The sequence below is a fragment of the Bubalus bubalis genome, chromosome 7 (genome assembly GCF_019923935.1).
Source record: "Bubalus bubalis isolate 160015118507 breed Murrah chromosome 7, NDDB_SH_1, whole genome shotgun sequence".
In the NCBI taxonomy this organism is placed as follows: Eukaryota; Metazoa; Chordata; class Mammalia; order Artiodactyla; family Bovidae; genus Bubalus; species Bubalus bubalis.
In genome coordinates this window covers 373349-392251 of record NC_059163.1, presented here as the reverse complement: position 1 = coordinate 392251, position 18903 = coordinate 373349, and the positions used below count along the sequence as shown (strand labels likewise).

The following is an 18903-nucleotide window of genomic DNA, read 5'->3' as shown; positions in this document are numbered from 1 at the left end:
GGATCCGGTAGCCCCGCGGAGGTCGCTTTTCTGTCCTGGGCGTTTCTGGTGGAGTCCTTAGGAGTGTTTGCTGCACAGTCTTACCATCTGCAAGTAAAAGCAGTCTTAGCTCTTCCGTTCTTTATTCTTCTAGCTTTCTTGCACTGTTAGGCTCACCGATGAAATGTATTACAGTTCTGAGAACAGGAGAAACCCTTGCTTTGTTCTGGATCTGAGAGAGGACCTTTCAGTCCTGTGTTAGCTCTTAGTTTTTTGTGGTTGCCATTTCTTAGATTGAAGAAGTTTCTGCTTCAATTCCTAGTTTGATGAACATTTTTTAAAATGTTACTGTTTTGAAGGATCATGATGGGGTTTTGCATGTGGGCGGAAGCTTTCTCGGTGTCTGTCGAGGTGCCTGCCCTCCCTGTGTACAGTGTGTACACAAGAGTGTGTACCGTAGTGTGTGTACCACAGTGTGTACAGTGTGTACCGTAGTGTGTGTACCACAGTGTGTACAGTGTGTACCGTAGTGTGTGCACCACAGTGTGCACCACAGTGTGTACGCAGTGACTGTTAGCCTTGCGCTCCTGGGCGGCCGTAACGTACTGTCCTTGCTGCAATCACTCCTAGTGTTTTCTGATCGTTTCTGGTTTCTGTGTTAATGAGTGATTTTGATCTGTAATTGTGTGCTTATTGTTTTCTCTGCCTCAAAAAAGAGTCTGGGAACTGTTCTCCCCTCTTGGCACAGACTTCGCGGAAGGTTGCTGTACTTCCTTCACTTAGATGTTAGAATTCGCCAGTGGAGCCATCTGTCTTCCAGTTTCTGTTTTCTGGATTTTCATTTATTTCTTTTCATCTGTTTTTATATGGACTTACTTCATGTTCTAGCAGCTGTGTTGAAATAAAACTGACAGAGTGACTCTGCATGTATGTCAGCACTGTATGTTCTGTGTGTGTTCGTGTGTGTGCTGCATGTATGTCACAGCACTGTATGTTCTGTGTGTGTTCGTGTGTGTGCTGCCTGTATGTCACAGCACTGTATGTTCTGTGTGTGTTCGTGTGTGTGCTGCCTGTATGTCACAGCACTGTATGTTCTGTGTGTGTTCGTGTGTGTGCTGCCTGTATGTCACAGCACTGTATGTTCTGTGTGTGTTCGTGTGTGTGCTGCATGCATGTCACAGCACTGTATGTTCTGTGTGTGTTCGTGTGTGTGCTGCCTGTATGTCACAGCACTGTATGTTCCACGTGTGTTCGTGTGTGTGCTGCATGTATGTCACAGCACTGTATGTTCTGTGTGTGTTTGTGTGTGTGCTGCATGCATGTCACAGCACTGTATGTTCTGTGTGTGTTCGTGTGTGTGCTGCCTGTATGTCACAGCACTGTATGTTCTGTGTGTGTTCGTGTGTGTGCTGCATGCATGTCACAGCACTGTATGTTCTGTGTGTGTGCGTGTGTGTGCTGCCTGTATGTCACAGCACTGTATGTTCTGTGCGTAAAAGTGTGTGTGCTGCATGCATGTCACAGCACTGTATGTTCTGTGTGTGTTCGTGTGTGTGCTGCATGCATGTCACAGCACTGTATGTTCTGTGTGTGTTCGTGTGTGTGCTGCCTGTATGTCACAGCACTGTATGTTCTGTGTGTGTTCGTGTGTGTGCTGCATGTCACAGCACTGTATGTTCTGTGTGTGTTTGTGTGTGTGCTGCATGCATGTCACAGCACTGTATGTTCTGTGTGTGTTCGTGTGTGTGCTGCATGCATGTCACAGCACTGTATGTTCTGTGTGTGTTTGTGTGTGTGCTGCCTGTATGTCACAGCACTGTATGTTCTGTGTGTGTTCGTGTGTGTGCTGCCTGTATGTCACAGCACTGTATGTTCTGTGTGTGTTCGTGTGTGTGCTGCATGTCACAGCACTGTATGTTCTGTGTGTGTTTGTGTGTGTGCTGCATGCATGTCACAGCACTGTATGTTCTGTGTGTGTTCGTGTGTGTGCTGCCTGTATGTCACAGCACTGTATGTTCTGTGTGTGTTTGTGTGTGTGCTGCCTGTATGTCACAGCACTGTATGTTCTGTGTGTGTTCGTGTGTGTGCTGCATGCATGTCACAGCACTGTATGTTCTGTGTGTGTTCGTGTGTGTGCTGCCTGTATGTCACAGCACTGTATGTTCTGTGTGTGTTTGTGTGTGTGCTGCCTGTATGTCACAGCACTGTATGTTCTGTGTGTGTGCGTGTGTGTGCTGCCTGTATGTCACAGCACTGTATGTTCTGTGCGTAAAAGTGTGTGTGCTGCATGCATGTCACAGCACTGTATGTTCTGTGTGTGTTCGTGTGTGTGCTGCATGCATGTCACAGCACTGTATGTTCTGTGTGTGTTCGTGTGTGTGCTGCCTGTATGTCACAGCACTATATGTTCTGTGTGTGTTCGTGTGTGTGCTGCATGCATGTCACAGCACTGTATGTTCTGTGTGTGTTCGTGTGTGTGCTGCATGCATGTCACAGCACTGTATGTTCTGTGTGTGTTTGTGTGTGTGCTGCCTGTATGTCACAGCACTGTATGTTCTGTGTGTGTTCGTGTGTGTGCTGCATGTCACAGCACTGTATGTTCTGTGTGTGTTTGTGTGTGTGCTGCATGCATGTCACAGCACTGTATGTTTGTGTGTTCGTGTGTGTGCTGCCTGTATGTCACAGCACTGTATGTTCTGTGTGTGTTCGTGTGTGTGCTGCATGCATGTCACAGCACTGTATGTTCTGTGTGTGTTCGTGTGTGTGCTGCCTGTATGTCACAGCACTGTATGTTCTGTGTGTGTTCGTGTGTGTGCTGCATGCATGTCACAGCACTGTATGTTCTGTGTGTGTTCGTGTATGTGCTGCCTGTATGTCACAGCACTGTATGTTCTGTGTGTGTTTGTGTGTGTGCTGCATGCATGTCACAGCACTGTATGTTCCGTGTGTGTGCGTGTGTGTGCTGCATGCATGTCACAGCACTGTATGTTCCGTGTGTGTTTGTGTGTGTGCTGCATGCATGTCACAGCACTGTATGTTCTGTGTGTGTTTGTGTGTGTGCTGCATGCATGTCACAGCACTGTATGTTCTGTGTGTGTTCGTGTGTGTGCTGCATGCATGTCACAGCACTGTATGTTCTGTGTGTGTTCGTGTGTGTGCTGCCTGTATGTCACAGCACTGTATGTTCTGTGTGTGTTCGTGTGTGTGCTGCATGTCACAGCACTGTATGTTCTGTGTGTGTTTGTGTGTGTGCTGCATGCATGTCACAGCACTGTATGTTCTGTGTGTGTTCGTGTGTGTGCTGCCTGTATGTCACAGCACTGTATGTTCTGTGTGTGTTCGTGTGTGTGCTGCCTGTATGTCACAGCACTGTATGTTCTGTGTGTGTTTGTGTGTGTGCTGCCTGTATGTCACAGCACTGTATGTTCTGTGTGTGTTCGTGTGTGTGCTGCATGCATGTCACAGCACTGTATGTTCTGTGTGTGTTCGTGTGTGTGCTGCCTGTATGTCACAGCACTGTATGTTCTGTGTGTGTGCGTGTGTGTGCTGCCTGTATGTCACAGCACTGTATGTTCTGTGTGTGTGCGTGTGTGTGCTGCCTGTATGTCACAGCACTGTATGTTCTGTGTGTGTGCGTGTGTGTGCTGCCTGTATGTCACAGCACTGTATGTTCTGTGCGTAAAAGTGTGTGTGCTGCATGCATGTCACAGCACTGTATGTTCTGTGTGTGTTCGTGTGTGTGCTGCATGCATGTCACAGCACTGTATGTTCTGTGTGTGTTTGTGTGTGTGCTGCCTGTATGTCACAGCACTGTATGTTCTGTGTGTGTTCGTGTGTGTGCTGCATGTCACAGCACTGTATGTTCTGTGTGTTTGTGTGTGTGCTGCATGCATGTCACAGCACTGTATGTTTGTGTGTTCGTGTGTGTGCTGCCTGTATGTCACAGCACTGTATGTTCTGTGTGTGTTCGTGTGTGTGCTGCCTGTATGTCACAGCACTGTATGTTCTGTGTGTGTTCGTGTGTGTGCTGCATGCATGTCACAGCACTGTATGTTCTGTGTGTGTTCGTGTGTGTGCTGCCTGTATGTCACAGCACTGTATGTTCTGTGTGTGTTCGTGTGTGTGCTGCATGCATGTCACAGCACTGTATGTTCTGTGTGTGTTCGTGTGTGTGCTGCCTGTATGTCACAGCACTGTATGTTCTGTGTGTGTTCGTGTGTGTGCTGCATGCATGTCACAGCACTGTATGTTCTGTGTGTGTTCGTGTGTGTGCTGCCTGTATGTCACAGCACTGTATGTTCTGTGTGTGTTCGTGTGTGTGCTGCATGCATGTCACAGCACTGTATGTTCTGTGTGTGTTCGTGTGTGTGCTGCCTGTATGTCACAGCACTGTATGTTCTGTGTGTGTTTGTGTGTGTGCTGCATGCATGTCACAGCACTGTATGTTCCGTGTGTGTGCGTGTGTGTGCTGCATGCATGTCACAGCACTGTATGTTCCGTGTGTGTTTGTGTGTGTGCTGCATGCATGTCACAGCACTGTATGTTCTGTGTGTGTTTGTGTGTGTGCTGCATGCATGTCACAGCACTGTATGTTCTGTGTGTGTTTGTGTGTGTGCTGCATGCATGTCACAGCACTGTATGTTCTGTGTGTGTTTGTGTGTGTGCTGCATGCATGTCACAGCACTGTATGTTCCGTGTGTGTGCGTGTGTGTGCTGCATGCATGTCACAGCACTGTATGTTCCGTGTGTGTGCGTGTGTGTGCTGCATGCATGTCACAGCACTGTATGTTCTGTGTGTGTGCGTGTGTGTGCTGCATGCATGTCACAGCACTGTATGTTCTGTGTGTGTGCGTGTGTGTGCTGCATGCATGTCACAGCACTGTATGTTCTGTGTGTGTTCGTGTGTGTGCTGCATGTATGTCACAGCACTGTATGTTCTGTGTGTGTGCGTGTGTGTGCTGCATGCATGTCACAGCACTGTATGTTCTGTGTGTGTGCGTGTGTGTGCTGCATGCATGTCACAGCACTGTATGTTCTGTGTGTGTGCGTGTGTGTGCTGCATGCATGTCACAGCACTGTATGTTCTGTGTGTGTGCGTGTGTGTGCTGCATGCATGTCACAGCACTGTATGTTCTGTGTGTGTGCGTGTGTGTGCTGCATGCATGTCACAGCACTGTATGTTCCGTGTGTGTGTGCGTGTGCCTCTACAGCTGTCACTGTGAAGGTGGTGAGCAAAGCCAGCGCCTCCGAGGTTCCCCCCCCCGGGCCACTGCTCCCCTGCTCTCTGCTACTGTGGTTGCTCTGCTCGCTCGCCTCCCGTGCGTGAAGTCGCGTGCGTGCTCCTTTCCGGCCGCCGCCTCTCAGCGCGGCTGCTCGCAGTCCTGCTGCTGCGTGTGAGCAGCAGCGCATCCGGCCACGTAAGGACGGCCGCTCCATCCACTCGCTGTTGACGGACACGGGTTGTTCCCGCTGGGGCTGCTATGAACATGCATGTATGAGTCTTCGTGAGGACGTGTGCCTTTATTTTCCGTGGGTAAATACTCACAATGTGATGGCCAAGCTGTAGAGTTGGTGTGTGTTTAGCTTTTGAAGAACTCTGCAAACTGTCTTCCAAAATCATGATACTGTTCTGAATTCCTGTGGGCAGTGTATAAGCATGCAGTTGCTCCACACTTCAATCAGTATTTGGTAGGTTGGTTTTACAATTTCTAGATGCTCTAATAGGTGTATCATAGTGCACTTGTGGTTTAAACGTGCTTATCCCTGGTGGATAATGACGTGTTTTCATGTGGTTACTGGCCGTCTGTTTATCTTGGTTGACTGTCTTTTCATATATTTTGCCCCTTAAAATGTTGTTGAACTGAACTTTGGATTTTCTGTATATTTTCTGGATAGAGGTCCTTTGCCAGATGTGTGATTTGCGAAGTCCAGTTAGGGACTTATCTTTTCAAGCTCTCAACAGTGTTTCCAAAAACCAGTAAAAACCGGTTTTTAATGAAGTCCATTTATCATATTTTTCACTTATGGATCATACTGTTTGGCTAACGTAGGGTTTGTTAAAATGGTTGATTTTTTGTGTGTTGCTCTTACATCCCACAACCTTCCTAAACTCATTTATTACTGATAGTAGCTGGAAGGAGTAGGTATCAGCTTGTCTACGTAGACAATCACATTGTCTGGATGCCTTTTATTTCTTCTCTCGCCTGATGGCACTGGCCAGCGCTTCCAGCGTGATACTGAATGGCAGTGGTGAGGACAGGCCTGATGCCTGCCTTGCCCTGGTCTTAGAGGGAAGCGTCAGGCCCCCACCCTGAGTGTGGTGTTCGCGGAGGGGCTTCCAGAGACGCCCTCATCAGGCTGAGCTACTGTCCTTCTGCCCCCGTTTGCTGAGAGTTTTAAATTGCATGGTGAATTTCTCACTGTAGGAAGCCAGAAAAGACTAAGAACTCGGACTAGAAGTGGTCGGAGACGCTGGTCAGACCAGCTGCACCTGGTTGCCATGTGTCATCCTTCTTTATCATCGTTGGGTTTGGTTTGCTAACGTTTTGTTTTATGTAGAATCAGCGTTCTGTTAGGAGTTGTCTCATCCACGTTTGTGGATACGAGTCACTTGTTTCCAGAGAGCTGGCGTCGATGGTGTTGATCTCCTTGCCCTGGTCTCTGCCTGTGAACAGGGTGTGTAGAAGGCGGTCACGTAAGCCAGGGCCGCCGTCACGGCGGGACACAGACTGCTGGCCACAGTCCAGTGTGTGCCTTTCTCAGTCAAGGTATTTTTAAAGCTAAATGTTAAATAAAACTGATATCTATTTTTCTAATTTTCAGGAGGGTTTGCATTTGTGTATGAAGCTCAAGATCTGGGAAGTGGCAGAGAGTATGCATTGAAGGTAATAAAGGGGACAAAGGTTTTGTGGGTTTTCCTGTGTTTTAAAGGAAATAAATCTCTAAGTGACACTGTTTCCAAAGGTTTATCCCCGCCCCTTTAGTTGATGTTTCTTTTTTACAGTCTGGGTCTGTTTGTTACACTTGTTTCTTCTGCAGTCTCAGAGGACTTGAAAGCTGTGGGTTTCAGCTTTGGGGTGGCCAGGGGAGGGGAGTCAGAGCTGCCAGAGTAAGGGTTCCAGGAGTACCAGGCGTGTGAAAGCAGCCGTGTAAAGCGGCACGTGCACAGTGGGTGTGTGAGCCGGGCTCTCGGGTGGGCTGCTGCGTGCGCCCCGTGGTCTGTCCTGAGACTCTCAGGCGGCCTGCTTGGCCTCAGCGGCAGTGGCCGTCTTGGGGTGCGGCTGGGCTGGGGCGTGCACTTGGACTCTGGGGCCCCAAAGTAGACCCACATCTCTCATTTTCCTCCAGCCTGTTGGGTGAGAAGCCTCCTGCTTTTAGTTTTTCTTACGTCCTTGGATCACAAAGGACCATTTCTGAGGCCCTCTAACCTGGCAGGTTTCTCCGTGGGTCAGATGGTAACACACAGTCAGGTGGGGGCAGCCCTTAGATGCTTTGTGTTCAGTGAGAGTAGACAGGTGAGGCCCTTAATCCTGCCTCTCCGCTGTTTCCTGCTACAGAGATTGCTGTCCAACGAAGAGGAGAAGAACAGAGCCATCATTCAGGAAGTGTGTTTCATGGTATCCTTTTCCAGGGACTGAGCCCGAGCCGGGCCCGCGGGGAGGCCCGCCGCCAGCTGTGGCTGCCCTCGGCTGCCCACTGCCCAGTGACGCCCTCTCTGTGTTTGCTTCATTGGACTTGCCCGTAGCCCGTGTCTAGTAGGAAGGCGTTTTCTTCCTTGTTCTTTACTCTGAGAGTAATGGTAAGAGATGTGTAGCATTGGGAGCGATAGTGTCATTCCTGCCAAGAGGTCTCAAGCTGGGGGTGGGCAGCTCCCTGCCTCCGCCCTGCCGCTTGCCCAGTGACCTCATGTGGTGCCCGACTCCCGGCCAGTGGTTCTGTCCTCAGCTCCCTGCCAGCCCTGGCTCCTATGGGCTCCGTGTTGTCCTCTGAGCAGCCCCCTGGTGCCTTCACCCTTCCCAGAGGGCAGGGGCCGTAGGCGTCCGTGCATGGAACCTGGATCGGCGGGCTTGTTTGGCTTGGCTCTCCATTCCCACATGCGTGCCCCTGGAACTGGGGTCTCACCCTTTGCTGTCAGAATCTGTTCTCCTCCATCTCGAAGCTCTGTCCACTGTGAGCCTGCCAGGCCCTGGGCCTGAGGGTCCTCACCGCGCTGGGCTTCTTGTGGCCTCCTTCAGCCTCACCTGCGCCACACCCTCTACCTGCTACCCCACCCAGCCCCTGGCCAGGTGTGTGGCCGGCAGCGGGGCGGGGGGGCTTCTTCAGCACCTTTCCTTCCCTTGTGTCCCGTGTCTTCCTGTCCCCCTGGCTGCCTTCCACCTGCTCCCCGTGCTGTTTTTGTGGTCATGCACTCAGATTGTCCTTAGTTGGAGTTAGTGTTCTGACTTCAGTGTCTTAATATCATGTATATATTTGTTTTTAAACATGCAGACTTACGCATTCTCCTTTAACGAGACACCTGCAGAAAAAACTTTCAGGCCACCCAAACATTGTCCAGTTTTGTTCTGCAGCATCGATAGGAAAAGAGGAGTCGGACACTGGGCAGGCGGAGTTCCTGCTGCTCATGGAGCTCTGCAGAGGTGAGGTGCCTGCGGCTGGGCACCACCCAGCAGGCGGGACGGCTCCTGGGGTCTCCTCTCCGGAGACGCGGTGGTTGTCAAGGAGAGAGTGGCTCCGTCTGGCGGGAGCTCTCTGAGTGGCTGCATCCACCCCCTCACCCCCGTGCCTGGCTGAGAGCAGAGCTGGGGCTGTGGAGGGGCGGCTGTGCTGTCGGGGTCAGGCAGCAGGAAGCAGCCAGCGGCCGTGGCCGGAAGCGGGCGGGGTGGGCGGGGCCGCAGAGGTGGGCCTGCGCCCTCGCCAGCTCAAGGCGGTGGCTCTTGCTGTGCTCAGAGAGGAAGACTTGTGTCCGCTGACAGCAGCGGGGAGCCCGCGCTTTCTCACAGCTTCTTGGGGCAGAGTGGGCAAGTGGGCGGGCAGTGGTGCCCAGCTCCTCAGGAGAGGTGAGGCTTCTGTTGGTGGCAGAAGCAGGGTCCCCGCCTGGAAGGTCGGGCTCCTCTCATCCCCTCGCTGAACCTCTGCCCTGTGCTGGGCCCGTGTGGGCAAGACAGCTCTTGGAGCTGGGCAGCACTTCTGAGGCCCGGCAGGCGCAGAGGACTGGCCAGAGGGCCTGGCGCTCGGGCAGGGGCCGCCAGATGCCCTGCTTGTCCATCCGCCACCGGCAGTGCGTGGGGCTGCTGCGAGGCCAGGGGAGAGCGGGGAGACTGAGGCAGGGGGCTCCCCGGAAGGGAGGGAGGAAGGCACCCTGAGGGGTCACGGCCCCCAGAGGAGTGTCCCAGGACGAGGGCGGGGGCTGTGAGTGCAGGCGTCCTTCTGTGAAGAAGAGCAGAAATGGGGTGCGGTGGTTGCTGGGGGGCCGTCTTGGGGACCACAGCCAGGAGGAGTACAGGATCCCCACCCTGAGTGGAGGGGACCGGGACCCCATCCCAGGTGGAGAACCCAGGACCCGGGGTGCAGGGTGCTTTTGTCCCAGCAGCATGGGCACCGGGGCTCCCATGGGGACTGGTGTGTGGGATCCTGTCCGGCGCTGGCCGTGCTGCGGGCGCCGCTCCTGGGTGCTCACAGTGCAGTATGGGTGCTCAGCTCAGGTCAGGCGCTTGGCTCTTCGCTTAGCTGGTGGTTGGCGTCACAGTCTTTCACCTGCAAGACAGAGGTGCCTGCTAACTGAAGACGGCGTGACGCGTGAGCCTATAAAGCAGCCTGCTGCCTCCGCGCCCGCACATTCACATGCGCCCCGGAGGCGGCCTGGGGCGGGGCTGGGGTTGCAGGGCGGTGCAGAGGGTGCCAGTCACGGGCCTCGTGGCTGTGTGCTACTGCCCTTTGGTTCCACGTCGAGTGGAGCCAGGGGTCCCATAACGTGTGGAGGTCACTTCCGGGAGCGGAGGCAGCCTGGGGCCCTGGACGGGGATGTGCAGGCGGGGCTCTCGGAGGAGGCTTCGGGATGTTCAGGGCAAGAGCAGGGTCGGGGTACCAAGGCAGGTGAGTTGTGGCTCCTGGGAAGCTGGCCCAGTGAAGACAACACACGGTTGCAGAGGGAGCCCCTGTGGAGAGGGCCAGTGGCCCCGGGCTCCAGCCAGTTCCAGCAGGACTTAGGTCCCTGTACCAGAGACAGGAAGGAGCGCCTTGAGGTGGGGACCCCTCGGGGGGCAGCCTGGGGTGGGGCCCAGAGCCTGGCCGCCCTTTCTGTGCCGCATGGAGGGCGTATCCACTGAGATGTCAGGTGCACAGCCAAGGACCGCTGTTCCCTAAGGAAGCTCAGCGGCCGTTTCTCCAGACGTGTCTGCCAGGACGTGCATGTTCGGGGGCGTGGTCCCTGTAGTTGCTGCATCACGAAGGCTCCGTGGTCGGAGGCCTCTGCTGCTGCGGGGCAGACTTCCCCTCCAGGGCTCTGTAACCCCAACCGGGTGCTGGCCAGAGGGCAGGGCAGCACCACGGCGGGTGCAGGAGGGCAGCAGGCCCGGGCACTTGGCCTCGGCAGTTCCCTGGTGATGTGAGTTTGATTCTCTTTTAGGGCAGCTGGTGGAATTTTTAAAAAAAGTTGAATCGAAAGGTCCGCTCTCGTGCGACACCGTCCTGAAGATCTTCTACCAGACGTGCCGGGCGGTGCAGCACATGCACAGACAGAAGCCGCCCATCATCCACAGGGACCTCAAGGTGCGGCCCCGCCCGCTCTGCCCGCCCTGCTCACCGCGTGTGGGGGCCCGTGTGCTTGGCTGGCGCCCCGCTGCCCGGCAGCCCTCCTGTCCCCAGCTGGGTGCTGTCCCCTGCGGGTGAGGGTGTGGACGGTCGTGGGTGCAACCCCTGCGTGGAGCCGAGGGGAGGTGACGTCCCCTGGGCTGCTCTGGGCAGGCGTGCTGCCCGCCTGCTTCTGGGCACTGGGCGGGAGCGCTTCCCGCGGGGCTGCCACGCGCATGGGTGCACACGGGAGGCTGCCCTTTTCCTCCTGGTGCCGCCACTGGCGGGGAAGGGGCTTCATGGTCATGACTTTGGGTTTGTGGCTTAATGATGTGTGCTTTTGCTGTGTTTATACTCATCAGAGTCCTTACTCTTCAGTTAACTGGGTGTCTTTTGCTTTTTTTCTATTGTCTAGTGGTTGGTTTTTGTATATTCTTACAATAATGTTTTTTAAGTGGAACATGCTACAGGTGTTTTCTGTGGTCTGTGGCTTCATTTTAACAATAGCCCGGCATCCACGAAGCCAGGGCCCCGACTTTCACCGCGGCTCAGGGTGGCGGCAGGCCCCCTCTACCCTCCCCGGTCCGACTTGCTAAACGCAGACCCCACATATGCCCCTTCCTGCCAGGAATCTCCGTTTGCTTCCTGCACGTCCAGCCTGTGGCCAGCTTTCCCGTTTCCTCTTGGGGCATCTTGAACCTTGGGGAGGCCCCAGCACTGGGAGGTCCTCGGGAGGTGGCGGGCTCCTCTCTGGCTCAGGAAGGTGAAAAGCTGGAAGGATGACAGCTCGGCCTGGGGCGGACTGCTCAGTACCTGTGTGCCGGGTCCACGGCTGCTGGTACTGTGTGGGGACCCCCTCACGAGCTCCCTGTGGTCTGTCCTCGGGGGTCTTGGCGTGGTGCTCCATGGAGGGGCAGGAAGGACCCGGGAACCCGGTCGAGTGTCAGGCCTGGCACGTCCCAGCTGCCACGGCTGTGCGCCCTCTTCAGTGTGGGGTTCCTGGTGTCCTGCCGGCCATCATGCGAGTGGAGCCCCACAGTCTGTATGCTCGGCGTCATGATTTCAGCCCCTTCCATCTTGAGAGGCCTCGATGAGTAGGGCCTCCATCTTGGTGCTGGGCCTGGCCCTCCGCACCCCTTCTCCACACCGTGGTGGCCCCTGTCCCAGGACACCCTTGTCCCTGGGTGCCAGAGGCTGTCTCTGCGATGGACACCCCACCACGGCCCCTGTGCCTGCGCGTGGCCGGCCCTTGGTGGTGTGTGTGTGTTTGGCTGGCCTTTGCTCCTTGTGCGGGGTTTGCCTGCCTTGCCCTGTCCGTGGGGACCCGGTGTCCTGTGTGGCAGTCCCGTGTCTGTGCTGGCCTGGCAGACTGTACTCCTGGGGCTGCTCTCTCACTCCCTTGGGCATTCCTTGTGTTAGGCGTGAGTCATCTCGATGCCTCGTGAGGGGTCTTCAGCACCCAACCTTGCTGCTCCCTGGTCTCTGTACCAGAGCGGGTCCCCCGGACCGTGCGGCTCTTGTCAGCTCTTGGTGTCTCTTCCCGAGCCGGGACCCTGCAAAGCGAGCCGTGCAGGCACCCTGGTTCTCAGCGCCTCTTAGTCACGTTCATACTACGCTGGGGTCTGTTAACGTGCAGCGCGTTATGCCCAAAAGACAGTGTCCATCTTTTCCATTAAAAATACTTGATTGCTGAAAATGCTGACTGTTGTTGGAGCCCTTCAGTGGGTCTCACAGTAACATCAAAGGCGGCTGATCACAGAGGGCGAAATATCTGAAGCGTTTCAAGGATTATTGGACGGGACACGGAGACAGACACAAAGTGAGCAGGTGCTGTTGGGAAAAGGTGCCTACAGACTCAAGGACGTGGGGCTGGCACAGACCTGCCTGTGTGAGAAGCGCAGGGAAGCGAGGCTGGCCTGTGATTGTTCGGCTCAGAGTGTCGGCTTCTGGTTGAAGTTGCCGTGATTCCCCCTCCGAGAGACGGGCTGACAGGCTGGAGACGTCCTGGCTGCTGGGTTGGTAAAGGTGCTCTGACCTGGGTCATGGAGTGCTGGTCTCCTGACTCTTCCCAGGCAGCGGAGGAGTAGAGCCCCCGTGGCGAGTGGGCTGGTGGTGGGGCCTGGCTCCCGAGCTGCGGGCAGGTCTGTGTCCTCCTGTTGGGAGGCGAGTCCCAGTCCCTGTTTGATGCGGATTTAAGGTCTCATTTATTCACAGTTTCTGAATAAGAGGTCTTCTCTGTATCTTTTGTTGGGTTTTTTCCTCAGTTATTAATGTGTTTGGTGACTTTTAAATGGCATGTTAATTTTTTTCATCTTTTAAGTTTTCTAAGGGTTCTTATTGTATATATCCTACATTGCTAGGTTATCTTTGATCTGTGGTGGATTTTAACTTTGTTTATCTGAATGTCCCATTTTAAGGTACACACACCAGTTTTGGTCAGAAAGGAGTGTCCCCTTTGCCCAGAAGATCCCTGGCCAGTCTGCCCTTCGGGCCCTGCCTGCCTGGCTCCCCGCTGTCCACAGCGCAGCCTGCAGCCCGGCCTCACAGACCGTTTCCTGAACTTTGCAGGTTGAAAACTTACTGCTTAGTAACCAAGGGACCATCAAGCTGTGCGACTTCGGCAGTGCCACGACCATCTCACACTACCCAGACTACAGCTGGAGCGCCCAGCGCCGGGCCCTGGTGGAGGAGGAGGTGAGTGTGGCAGCCGGGACACCACCGCCGACCGTGCCTGCCCCGGCTGGCTCTTCCCTTGCTTTTTTCTTGATGTAGCAAAGCATGCAGCATAAAATTTCCCACCGTAACCGTTTTTAAGCCTGCGGTCCAGCGGCCCTGCGTACATCCCACCGTAACCGTTTTTAAGCCTGCGGTCCAGCGGCCCTGCGTACGTCCCACCGTAACCGTTTTTAAGCCTGCGGTCCAGCGGCCCTGCGTACGTCCCACCGTAACCGTTTTTAAGCCTGCGGTCCAGCGGCCCTGCGTACGTCCCACCGTAACCGTTTTTAAGCCTGCGGTCCAGCGGCCCTGCGTACGTCCCACCGTAACCGTTTTTAAGCCTGCGGTCCAGCGGCCCTGCGTACGTCCCACCGTAACCGTTTTTAAGCCTGCGGTCCAGCGGCCCTGCGTACGTCCCACCGTAACCGTTTTTAAGCCTGCGGTCCAGCGGCCCTGCGTACGTCCCACCGTAACCGTTTTTAAGCCTGCGGTCCAGCGGCCCTTCGTACGTCCCACCGTAACCGTTTTTAAGCCTGCGGTCCAGCGGCCCTGCGTACGTCCCACCGTAACCGTTTTTAAGCCTGCGGTCCAGCGGCCCTGCGTACGTCCCACCGTAACCGTTTTTAAGCCTGCGGTCCAGCGGCCCTGCGTACGTCCACGTCGAAGTGCAACCATCACCTCCGTCCATCTGCAGGGCTTTAGTCATCCCAAACGTGGCGCTTTAAAGCATCACGTAAAAACCTGCCTTCAGGGTGGTTTGGCAGTTAACCACAGGAGCCCCCCGGGAGACTGGTGGGCGAGTTCAAGCCTGTGTGAACAGCAGGTGCCGCTGAGTGGGCACAGACGCCCCTGGGCCGGGCGGCCGTCTACATACTCACACTGGGCTCTCGTGCTGGGTGCACGAGCTCGCAGACGCGGCCCCGGAACGCGCACTGGCAGAGAGAGCAGTGCAAGACGAGCAGGCAGGGCCACCACGGGCAGCACCTACTTCCCGTCGCCGCTCTGCACACTCCCTGGAGACCGCGCTCCCTGGGGAGCACCCACGTCTCAGAGTCGCAGACGCGTCCTCTGCCTGCGGGTGGGCAGTGAGCCCTGGGGCTGGTCTGTAGCTCGCCCTGGGGCTCGGGGTCATAGCGCCTGGAGCAGGTCCTGAAGCCTTGCAACCCCTGCCCACCACGCACCGTCCTCCACTGTCGGTGGTTCACGAGGACCCCTGGGCACCGCTGTCGTGGTTGCCGATTCTTCGCGTCCATGGTGCTGGTCCCGTGTGCTCAGCACGCTCCGGGGCCCCGTGCAGAGCCTCGTGCGACCGCCCCGGCCAGGCCTCCTGACCGGCGCCAGGCCCCGCGGCCCGGGATTGCCACGGCAGCTGTGACGGGCCTGTGCCTTTTCCTCTGACACGTTCTCCTCTCCAGATCACCAGGAACACGACCCCCATGTACAGGACGCCGGAAATTGTGGACTTGTACTCAAACTTCCCGATTGGCGAGAAGCAGGACATCTGGGTAAGGCAGCTGGCCTGTGTCCCTGGGCAGCCTGACTGGCCCCCCGGGGCCCTGGGTGAGGCTGCGGCCGCCCGGCCCTCGGCCTCCCTTCCTCTTCCTTGGCTCTTCCTTTCCTCTGGTGGTTCTTTCTCCTCTTCTGCGGCCCTTGTCACGCTGTTAGTGGACAGGTGCTGATGGCGGGGTGCTGAGGGGCGGAGGCCGGTGTTGCCTAGGCCCAGCCCAAGACGGGGCATTCCTGCATGCCTGGACCTGAGCTCACCTGGTCCGAGCCCTTTTGTCGGCTAGAGTTCACAGAGCCACAGCCTGCGTGGCCGGCGCTGGCCTTCCGGATGGCCTTGCAGCTGTGCACTGACCTGGTGGTGCCGGAGCCGTGACCGGGCCCCAGGCCCAGGGTCTCAGGAGGTCAGGCCCGTCGTCTAAGACACATCCCGTTGGCGTAGGGCGGCCCTGTGTACGCTGAGCATGGGGCCTGACTGAGCAGGTGTCTGCTGATCCCTTGGTTCAACATGAGAGCTTGGAGCTCGGGGAGCACTCCTCCTGCCCATCCGAGGGGCCCTGTGGCCTCCCTGATGCCCTGAGAGCAGCACTCGGGGGCCCTGAACCCCCACCTCAGGGCTCCCATCCAGGCCCATCAGGCCCGCGGCACTGCCATTGGGGGGGAGCCCTGTGCTGGTGAGTGGAGACTGGTGGACACGCGTGAGCTGGTCGACCCCAAGTGGACACCTTCAGCCTGTCCCAGCCCAAGGACCGCATGCATGAGCTGGAAGGCGGGCCTTGGCCTGGTCTGGGCCCCACTTGCCCCTCACCGTGCTGGACAGTCTGGGTTCCCTGTCCTCCTGTGGCAGGTGCCGTGGTGGAGGCAGGGAGGGGACATTGACGTTTGGGTGCAGGGCTGGCAGCCCCTGACTCGTCCCTGGCGCTCAGCTCGAGCCCAGAGGAGGCCCTGCCACTCGCCCTCAGAACGGCCACTTGGCAGATAGATCCCACCCTGGGGTCGGAGCTTGGTGTCTCGAAAGGACCTCATCAGAGAACGGAGGGTTGGGCTTTGTTGGCTGCGCTGACCTGGCTTGTCTCTGCGCCCCGTGAATGTGGACCATGGCCAGCGGGCAAGGCATGGCCGGGCAGAGCCGGCAGGCCTCTGTGTCTCCGCAGGCCCTGGGCTGCATCCTGTACCTGCTCTGCTTCGGGCAGCACCCCTTTGAGGATGGGGCGAAGCTTCGCATCGTCAACGGGAAGTACGCGATCCCCGCCGACGACACGCGGTACTCCGTGTTCCATGGCCTCATCCGTAAGTCCCAGCGCAGCACACCCCACCTGAGCACGTGTCCTGAGTGGCAGCTTCTGTTGATCTTGTTCTTCACATCGTCCTTCCCCGCTTGCTTTTAAAATCAGTAGTGTAAGCAAGACACGGGCCTCCAGGGCCCCCTGCCCTGCAGAGCAGGGGGTGCTGCTTGCCCGGGGCCCCAGCCCAGCTGCCCTTAGAATGAGCTCTGCCTCTGCCGTAGGTTCCATGCTCAAGGTCAACCCGGAGGAGCGGCTGTCTGTCACCGAGCTGGTCAACCAGCTCCAGGAGATCGCGGCTGCCCGCAACGTGAACCCCAAGTCACCCATCACCGAGGTGGGCCTCTGCGTGCCGCTCGCGATGACGCTGTCTGTGTCGCGTTAGAGCCAGGGGGTCCAGCTCCACTCAGTTCTCGCGGAGGGAGGAGCCCCCGGGGTCGCCTCAGGGGCAGTGTGCCGCGCTGTGGGGTTCCTGGAGCCGGGAGGCAGAGCCCGGGGCGGGGCTCAGAGGTTCAGAGCAGGTGAGGTTCAGAGAGGCCAGCAGCGAGGAGGAGAGGGCCGCTGAGGCAAGTCGGCCTGGGCTGCCCCATGGTCTTTCCAGAGAACCTGGGCACTTGGGTGGTTCAAGTCTAGGGTGGTGTTTGGGCCCAAGATCTAGGGGCAGCCAGCCTGCGTGTGCCCCCGAGGACGCTCCACAAGGAGGGCAGAAGTGCTCGGGGAAGGACACAGGCCTCTTCCGCTGGGGCTCACGAGCACGTGCTGCTCTCAGTGCATCTAGAGCCAGGAACCCGTGGGCCAGACAGCAGCCCATCCCTACACCCACTGACCGGGGCCTTGTGGGAGAGAAGTCAGCAGGTCCTTGGGGCAGCATGGGCGCACCAGCCCCGGTGGACTCAGACCAGGAAAGCACCAGGCAGGAGGCTGGGCTGAGGGATAAGCAGGAGCCCATGGGGAAGGGATCAGGAGAGTCAGAGGCTCTGTGTGCCACGGCCCGGGCCTGGTGCCTCGAAGCACGTTCCCTGCGGCCCGGGCCTGCAGCCTCGGAGCATGTTCCCTGCAGCTTCCGAGGTGGTGTGGAGCCTGTAGTCCTACCAGGAGGTGCCCCGTGTCTTTGGGAAGCTGATGAAACAACAAAATGAAGTTTCTGATTTCTGAGTAAATGACACAGTTGAGCTAAGACACGTGGGTGTTATTTTTAAGACTCCTTGGAGCATTCCATTTATCACTGGCCACTTTCAGCGCATCACGTACCACAGAGACCATAATACAGTGTTTCTTGAGTCTAATGTGACGTTAACCTGAAAGTAAGAATGCTCTTTGAAACTCCACAAGAGACCTCAGAGCACGCGTTGGGTAGCTGCAGAGAGTGGACGCGGAGCTGCAGTTGCTCTGGGCGGCTGAGCGTGAGGCTGGCCCTCGAGTGGGCTTGTCTGGGCCCGTCGCGCGGTGCCTCGTCTCTCCAGGGTGGTTGTGGTGTTCGGATGGCAGCTGGTGTGGCCTCGGGCTCAGCCCACGGGACCCGCACTGTGCTCTGTGGCTGCGCTTCGTGGCGGCCATCCTGCCCGAGCCTCCACGGGTCCCCGTGCTGTGTCCTGTCGACGGCAGGGCCTGCAGCCTCGGTGGCTGGGGTGGGTTCACGGCTGCTGCCTGTGTTGTGAACAGAGCCGTGTGCCTCGGTGGTACCAAGGATCAGCCCTGGGGTCCAGGGCTCGTCGAGACCCTGGGGGGGGTCCTTGGTGGTTCTGTAGTGAGCCAGGTGGAGGAGGGTGGACTCTGGGTGACGTGTCCCAAACGCCTGGCCTGACCTGAGTTTGCACCTTTCCAGCTCCTGGAGCAGAATGGAGGCTACGGGCACGCAGCCCCTCCCGGCTCCACGGGCAGCAGTGAGTATCCCCGGGACCCTGGTTCACGGTTCCTGAGCCGCCCTAAGACTCAGCAGGGCTGCCCTTCGGTGCCCTTCGCCACAACCGGCGAGGGGGCCAGAGGCCGGGCGCCTGCCGTCCACCCCCTCCCCGCCATCGGGCAGCCTGGGTCCTCCGAGCCCCAGCCTCACCCGAGGGGCTCTGGGGGTCTGCGTGTGGGCTGCCTCAGCCTCAGGCCCCTGGGGGACTGGGCAGCCACACAGGTCTCCGGCGCGCGTGGCCCCTGCCCAGTGAGATGCAGGTGTGCCTTCAGGCCAGCCCGCAGTGACCCTGGGGGTGGCCCCGGAGGAGGTGTGTGAGGGAATAGAGCGGCTGTGTGGGGCCCGCAGGGGCATCGTCTGCTCACCATGAGGCGGGCTCGGGTGGGGAGGTGGGTCTGGCGGTGGGCGGGAGGCCAGTGGACTTGGCTCACAGCTCAGACGTGTTTGCTGAGAGGGTTGCTCTTGATCTGGTAGTTAGCCTGGGGCTTCTGGGGGCCGGTGCAGCCAGGCCTGAGTGCAGCTGGCCCGGAAGGTTCCAGACACGCCTCTGCCCCGTGTCTCCAGGGCCATCCCCACCTCGCTGTCGGGGTCATGTTGCAACTCATCGCCTCCAGGGCTGATACCGGCAGCTGGCTGGCCCGTGTCCTGGCTCCTTGTCCACTAGTGTGGCTCTGGCTCAGCTGCCTCCCTGGGGTGCAGTGTTGGGGGCCACCTCGAGGTGCGTGGACAGGC

At 57.3% G+C, this 18903-nt stretch overlaps 1 protein-coding gene across 3 annotated transcripts in view; it reads left to right on the top strand.

Moving 5' to 3' along the window:
* GAK (cyclin G associated kinase) overlaps positions 1-18903 on the top strand; it is a 53426-nt gene that overhangs the window by 7929 nt on the left and 26594 nt on the right. The window contains exons 2-10 of one of the 3 annotated variants that reach the window (XM_025290466.3): positions 6802-6863; positions 7536-7595; positions 8501-8615; positions 10604-10746; positions 13336-13461; positions 14898-14987; positions 16140-16275; positions 16493-16605; positions 18094-18151. In XM_025290466.3, coding sequence (XP_025146251.2) covers positions 6802-6863; positions 7536-7595; positions 8501-8615; positions 10604-10746; positions 13336-13461; positions 14898-14987; positions 16140-16275; positions 16493-16605; positions 18094-18151 — 903 coding nt within the window. The other 2 variants (XM_025290468.3, XM_044946281.2) reach the window with 2 other exon arrangements.